The following is a 7,127-nucleotide window of genomic DNA, read 5'->3' on the forward strand; positions in this document are numbered from 1 at the left end:
GCAGCTCCCGGGGACTGAGCTGCGGAAGCGCAGGCTGCCCTGGGCTCCCTCAGCACCCAAAGCAAACCTGCTGCCACAGCGGGACCGAGCCCCAGGCACACAGGAGCCCTTTCAACCCCCTGGACAGATGCACAGGCAGAGCAGAGATGAGGGACCCTGTCCTGCCCCTCCAGCAGGCAGCAGCACAAAAGCATCGAGTGCAAAGTTTGCATTTTGTTGTTCCTTTGTTTGTTTAACCGTACAAAGAGCAATAAAAACATCCTACACTCAGCAGAGTGTTTGGCAAAAGAAACCCATCAGAAGGCGCAAACCCAAAACTATAGTCACGACCGATAACAGCGCCTCCTGTGTGTATATATATATTTGTAGAGATTCTCTCTGTTGTGTACAGCTATGTACATCCAGATGCATTGGCAAGTTGCAATCCAAGGATAGTGCATGAAAGAAATGAAAGGCAGATGCAAGACTGGTCATGTGCAACAGTCAGAGGCCTTTGGCCGCAAAGTTGCCAGCTCAGTCCCGCGTGGAGCCGCTCACAGCCCAGCTTTGAGCAGCAGGCGGTCCCGGGGAACCAGCCTTGCGGCCGGCTCCCCACCGGCACTGTACGGGGAAATCCATCCAGCGTGGGCGTGGGGGTGCACGGGGGCAGGCAGCCTCAGCCCAGCCCTCCCTGGGCAGGAAAGCCCGTGGGAGAGGGGGAAGCCACACAACGAGACACGGCGCATTCCTGCTGCAGACGGGAAGGGGAGCAGCGCAGAGCCCAGTGAGGTCGAGCGTGGTGAAGAGGGCACACGGAGCTGGGGCAGAAAGCGATGGGGGCAGAGCAGGGAGCGCACGGCCATCCCTTCATCCCCCGGGGCCTAACAGCATTGCTCATGGCGCTGCCGGGACGGCACCCATGCAGGGACGCGGCAGCGCTGGGCGGCAGGTGGTGTGGCAAAGGTCTCCCTTCTCCCCTGGCAGTGCTGCTTGTGGGTGATGGGGACCTCCATCACCAGGCCCTGGGCAGCATCCCCTGGGGCTCCGTGCACTGCCCCTCTCCTGTCCCATGTCCCGCCTGCCATGGGAGAAGAAAAGCCGGGGCACGGTGCAGCAGGGGACACTTCCCTGGGTCATTTTCCCTGTCCGACCTGCAAGAGGCCCCAGGGCAAGCTCCCTGCGTGCTCCAGCCAGCACAGCTCACCTGCCAAGTCTGGCGCAGGAGGCAAGGGGCTTGTCCGAGGCCAGGCAGCTAGCCCAAGGCAAGCAGGACCGACGGTTCCCAACCCTGGGGCTCACCGCATCCCCCTGCACCACAGCGGGGTGGGACCAGCCAGGATCACCGCTCGCTCACGCCTGCCTTCACCCCCCCTGAGCTGCCCAGGCCACTGCTAATACGAACTGCAGAGCACGCAGGGCAGCTCCTGGGGTGCGCTGAGGGAGCTGCCGCAAGCAGGGCAGACACTGGACCATGGATGGGGCTGAGGCAGGTGGCAGCTGGCACTGCGGGGCCCGTGGCTGGGCAGGCTGGCAGTGCATTGCCGTGGCAGTTACGGATTGTGCAGTGCTCTGCAGGGAGGCTGGAGGAGGCAGACTCAGCATCACAGGGTTGCTCGGGGGTGACAGAGCCGTCCTGCCTCTGGGCCCGCAGTTGTGCCCAGTCCTTCCCAGCAAGCACCCAAAACCTCCTCTTCCTCCCAGCAGCTCTTTGTCCCTAGCAGCCGCACCCCGCCGCTCCCCACCACCTCGGTTTGGCACATCAGCAGAACATTTTCGATTGGAATTACACTCCCCAAGAAGGAAACGAGCATAAAAAAGTCAGCCCAGCGCCTTTGGCTGAGTCGCTCAGGCCCAAAAATAGCCCGAGAGGCAGAAGGGTACATCCGTTACACACCAGGAGCCATTAGCAGCTCCAAAAACCAGCAAAGCTCAGAGGCAGCATGTGGGCTAATGGTCATTAGCCGGCCATCGGCTTCTGAGCAGGCTGGGACAGTCCCCAAGGAGCACGAGCTTCTTGTCACAGCACCCTCAGCACTAGCACACAGGACTTGGAAGGAGGAGACGGGCAGCTATTGAGGATCCCTCGGGGACGGGTACGCCAGTGCCCATGCCCCGGGCACTGCAGGAGCGCCTTGGGGGTGAGACGTGGCCCTAAGGCCAGACGGCTGCTGGCTGCTGGCCCCTGCTCTCTTTTTCTAGTGGGACAGGGCACAGACATCTGGGCACGGGGCTGCCCGGCCCCCTTCTGCCCCTCCTGGCACCCCCTGCTCTGGCCCCTCCATGCATGGGGACCGCGCTCTTCCCCCCTCTCTCACGCCACCCCAACACCTCCCCACGGCCCCACGCAGTGCTCTGGTACTCAGAGCATGCCCAGCGGGAGCAGGGGACAAGCCAGTCCCAGCTCAGCCTCGGGGCAGCCTCAATGCGCTTCAGCCACCCTCCCCAGCCCTGCCTGCTGCGGCCAGGCTCCGGGGACCTTCTTCTCTCCGTGCCCTGCTCCAGGCCGGGTTGGGTATTTAGATGGAAGGAGGGATGCTCTGGGGAGACAGAAATCCTTGCTCTGGGAAGCACATCAAGGGGGTCACGCTGTACAGGGGTGAAGAGGGAGGGGCAGGCAGGGGGGCGTTACTTGGTGCCCTCGTCCGGGTTGCCTTCGCCGTCTGTCTTCCCTTCCTCCTCCGTCTTCTGGTCGTCCGTGTTCAGCCTCTGCTGCTTTTTCCGCCGCACACATTTCACCACCATCAGCACCAGGATCACCACGGCCAAGAAACCACCTACAGAGGCGCCCACGATGACAGCCACTGTTGAGTCGTGCTTCGGGGGCTCTGGAGAGACAGGGCACAGGCTCAGGGCACGCAGCCCCCACCTGGGGCAGCCAGGGGGAGCAACAGGGAACAGGCAGGGCTCGCTCCCACTGCCGGGGAGCAAACCCTGCACATGCAATGCAGGGTGAAGGCAGGGCATGGGGCAGAGCAGAGAGCCAGCCAGCACCCATGGGTGCCTGACAGCAGAGGGGACCACTCTACCACTTACCTTTGGTAAGCACCTTCAGGCTGATGCTGGCGTGGCCCCGCTGCCGGTCTGGGGGGTTCAGTACATAGCAATTGTAGGTGCCCTCATCCTCCAGCTGCACATTTTTGAGGGTGAAGGACACGTCGTACTTGGTGGGGTTCCCGGTGAACTCCACCCGGTTCCCAAAGCGGTCCAGCTGCTTATTCATGATCTTCATCCGGAACTGCAGGAACTGTGCAGCCAGCGTGGGAGAGGAGGTGAGACAGTGTTTGGCACCCCGCGCGCTTGCCTTCCCCATCCAGGCATCCCCCTCCCCTGCAGGTACTGCCCCGGGTGCGTGCCTGCGCTGCACGCTGGCCCCCAAGCAGGGCAGTGCCCACTCAGCTCCACAAGCAGCACGGTCCCTGCTCAGCTCTGGCTGCCACAGTGGCCAGGGTCAGGGTCTCCTCACGGCGCCTCTCCCCACTCACGTTTGCCTGTCCTGCCACATCAGGGCAGCTGCCCTGACCGCTGGTTCTTTACACAGTCGGTTGCTAATTTTCCCTGTGGCGGAGGAGGGCCGGACAGCAGGAGCACACATAAGGAGAAGGCTCTGGACCCCAAGGAACGCACACGACTACTTCAAGCTGGTCCCAGGACCTCTCAGCAGACCCCCAGCCCCAGCGAGACTCACCAGTTCCTCAGAGCAGTTCCTGCACTCCTGGTACGTCCAGTTGAGGGAGAACTGTTTGTTCTCCACCTTGTAGCAGGAGTTGAAGGTGCAGGAGAGCTTCACGGAGGAGCCATTCAAGGCATTGATGGTGGCGGGAGCCATGACCTCCATGCCCAATCCTGTGGGCGCTGCCGCAAGCACAGAGAGCAAGAGCAGAGATGCAGATGAGTTAGAAAGGGGGTACAAGCAGCCATCCTGCTAGCTGAGCCAGTCTCCCCATCCCACCCCGCACGCCACCTGGCTGCACAGAGCTCACCCTGGGGCCTGGGATTGCCTTTCAGGCACATCCACGCACAGACCACGCTGTGGCCAGCCAGGACCAGGGTTCCCCTGCGCAGCAGTGACAGGGGACAAGGGGGGAGCCACCCCAGCCCTGGCACCATTCCTTGGCCCTGCTCTGCAAGGGCTGATGACCCCTCTCTGCTGTGCCTGCCCTGATTGTGCCCGGTGCTAAATTCTGCTGACTCCAGACAAGCCCTGCTCCTTGCCACTTAAACAAGGCTTTCCTGCTGCAGAATCAATAACGCTATGCAAAGGGCTGAATGCAGCATCAGCATGCAGGGCTCAGCGCCACGTCCGCGGAGAAATTTATGGCTGCTCTCATCAGATTTCATTCCTGGCAGGAAGCACTACAGCGGTGAGGGCTGGGATCTGCCAGGGCCAGCCCCTGGGGGCTGCAGGGGGAATGCAGATGCTCCCCCCTCCCAGCGGTGTTCACGCAAGGATTCTCTAGCTGGGAATGACCGCGTCAAGATGTCAGTCACTCCTGGGGGGACAAGCCAGTCCCTACACCCTGGCCTTGCTGTAGCAGAGAAACAGGGGCATTACCCGGTGCAGCTCGCAGGGCAGGATGGCTCACCTGGGGCATGGGCAGGGATGAGGTGCCTGTGCTCTGCTCCCTCTTCCACTCCTTTCCTGCAGCTCCCCTAGTCTGCTGGCTGCCCCGGCAGCACTCGAAACCCAGCGCCTGCATCCAGCATGTTCCCCCCAGCCTGCAAAGGGGAGGGTGCGCACGCCGAGACAGGCTCCTGTGCAGCCAACTAACTGCAAACTCTAAGGCTAAGCCCCAAGAAGCAGAGTGACGGAGAGCCCTGGAAGGACTGCTGTGAGGGACGAGACTGTAACCTGGCACCCCCCAGGGCAGGGACAGTGACACTGGCAGCAGGTGCTTTTCCAGTCGCCTCACCTCTCCCCTTTGGCTGCTGCTCTTTGCTCTCAAACCTTCTTCCTGAGGTGCTCCTGAGTCCAGCCCTGTGGCCAAGCTGGATACGTGTCAAGGCTGCTTCACTGGCTAATCCACTCCGTCTGCAAGCAGGGCAGGAAAGGGGCCAGGCTCTGCAGCCAGGGAAAAGAAGCTTTTCCAAGCTGCAGATATGGCTGTTTCGAGCCACAGGTCTTGCTGCGAGGTGTGAACCAGCAGCATCCTGAAGCCAGCTCTCTGGGGACAGAGGGGTGCCCTCCAGGTATGGCCAAGTCCCTGGAGACGGCTCCCTGCTCGTGCTGGCAGCCAAGCAGCCGTGGTGAGCACCCTCCATCCAGCCCCAGCACAGGGAGGGCTCCCCGCAGGGTGCTGGGAGGCAGGGATGGGGAGAACTGGCGCATGGAGATGAGTCGCAGCATCCAAGGAAGGAAGAAGTGTCCAGGCTCGAGCCGGTGTCCCAGCCCCATCGCAGCCCACCCCCTTAGATGCTTTCAAGAAAACCTTGTAGGAGAGGGAGAGAAGAGCTGGGCGCCTGCCTGTCCCAGGAGGCCCCTTTACAGACCCAGCCCAGCAGGCCTGGTTGGAGGGGTCCCTGCACAGAGGCACTGGCTTGAGTGCCCAGTGGCCCTCGTGCTATGCTCTGTGTGCCTGCGGTTGGGTGGCGTGCCTTTGTGCTGTGTCCTCAGGGTGCCCCAGGGCTCTGCAGGGGGCTGAGATGCCACCAGGAGCTCTCCCAGGGTCTGACCATGGCTTTGCCCTGCCACCTGGTACGGCAGGACCATACCGCAGCCAGAGGGTCCTCGCAGGCAGCCAGCAAGCCACGATAGGCACATGCCCTGGGAGCACCTATGTGCGGGGGTCCAAACTCTGCCACTGCTCCGGGCACCCAGCACCAGGGGACAACAGAGGTGGGGAAAGAAACTGCTAAAATCCCCGGGACCGACCGTCCAGGCTGCGTCCTTCGCTGCTGCGCATACTCCCAAACGTTCTGTCACACTACACCCTGCACCCGGGGCTCGGGAGGTAAAATTGCACGCAGCCTCTAAAGCAGAGCTTGCTGGGCTTTTTATCCTCCATTTCCCAGCCTCTCTCCTAAAGCAAAGGCAGCCCACCAGGAGCTCCAGGACAGTGTGAACGGCACTTCAAAGAGGTGATGCATTCCTGTTTCCAATCAATGTAGACCCAAACCTGCTGACAGGCGCTGCTGGCTGCAGGGCAGGGCAGAAATGCAGAGACCACAGTTCCCCCCCCAACCCCATGCAGTGCCGTCAGCCCAGAGCCCGCTGCCCCAGCAGCCAGCCACAAACCAAAGGACGGTGGCAAGCCACCTGCAGCCCACCAGCCACCGCCCTCCCAGCGAGGCAAAGCCAGAACTGCCCCCTCTCCCCACTGCAGCCCACACCCCTGCCTGGCATGCAAGCAGCCTTGCGCTTAGACAAAACCTCCAGCAAGCAGGATGCACAGCTTTTTTTAAGCGAAGATGCAGTTGCAACATACCCCCCATCCTGCCTAAAAGCAGGTCACCCTGGCTGGCGGATTTCAGCAGGGCGCATGGTGGACCACCTCCGTCCCCGTCCCTGCGGCACAGCATCTCTCGCTGGCTCGCTGCTTCCCCGGGGACCGGAGGCGCTTCTCGGGGCTGGGATGTGGGGAGGGGGGGCTCCTGGCCAGAGAGGGTGTTTCTCCCCAGCCTGGGTGCTCTCCCCTGGCAGCCGTGTGCATGCAAGGGGTCAAGTCGACACTTACCCAGCGAGAGGAGCAAGCTGAGGCCAGTGAGGAACAAGGTGGGCTGCAGGAGCCAAGCTTCCGGGCTCATTTTGAAGGACTTTTGTGTATGGAGAGGACCTGGTGTTGGTGTGGATTTTGGTGGTGGTGGTTTGCTTTTTTCGAACGCCCGGGTTATTTGCAGGTGACATATAACATTAGAGCTGCTTTATTTCCACAGCCCAATATGGCTGGCTGGAGTGGTGCTGGATCAAAAAAATCAGTAAATGCTATGGTTGGCGGATTTCAGCAGGGGAAGTGGGAGGGCAGAAAAATTTTCCCCTGAACAGAAGGCGAACGCTCCCGGCGCTCCTGCTCCATGCTCCGGGGTCTGGTCGTGGGCTGTGTCACAGAGCATCTCCTGCAGCGTGCTGAGCCCAGGGCAGCCGAGGAGCAGGCTGCTTCTGGGGTTCCCTCTGGCCGTGCAAACTTGCTCTTGGAGCAAGCAGCGCTCAGGGC

The 7,127-nt window shown here is 61.7% G+C and overlaps 1 protein-coding gene across 2 annotated transcripts; it reads right to left on the reverse strand.

Moving 5' to 3' along the window:
- Window positions 1-333: 333 nt before the first annotated feature.
- On the reverse strand, window positions 334-6,879 carry SCN2B (sodium voltage-gated channel beta subunit 2). 2 transcript variants are annotated; one of them, XM_076358565.1, is made up of 4 exons: window positions 6,651-6,879; window positions 3,665-3,831; window positions 3,013-3,223; window positions 334-2,804 (listed from the first exon to the last, which is right to left on the reverse strand). In XM_076358565.1, exons 1-4 carry the CDS (start codon window positions 6,718-6,720, stop codon window positions 2,605-2,607), a joined length of 648 nt encoding a protein of 215 aa, XP_076214680.1. In that variant the 5' UTR covers window positions 6,721-6,879; the 3' UTR covers window positions 334-2,604. The 2 variants fall into 2 exon arrangements, with proteins under 2 accessions (XP_076214680.1, XP_076214682.1); XM_076358567.1 differs by lacking the exon at window positions 6,651-6,879 and adding an exon at window positions 6,402-6,490.
- Window positions 6,880-7,127: the final 248 nt, after the last annotated feature.

Source organism: Aptenodytes patagonicus, chromosome 23 (genome assembly GCF_965638725.1).
Source record: "Aptenodytes patagonicus chromosome 23, bAptPat1.pri.cur, whole genome shotgun sequence".
NCBI lineage: Eukaryota > Metazoa > Chordata > Aves > Sphenisciformes > Spheniscidae > Aptenodytes > Aptenodytes patagonicus.

Bases quoted from the DNA above. Each gene is read 5' to 3' on its own strand.
- SCN2B (XM_076358565.1), bottom strand. From the start codon at position 6,720: ATGAGCCCGGAAGCTTGGCTCCTGCAGCCCACCTTGTTCCTCACTGGC. The intron at 3,832-6,650 runs GTAAGTGTCGAC...TGCTTGCGGCAG, and splicing joins CAGCTTGCTCCTCTCGCTGG to CGCCCACAGGATTGGGCATG. The intron at 2,805-3,012 runs GTAAGTGGTAGA...CTGTCTCTCCAG, and splicing joins CCTGAAGGTGCTTACCAAAG to AGCCCCCGAAGCACGACTCA.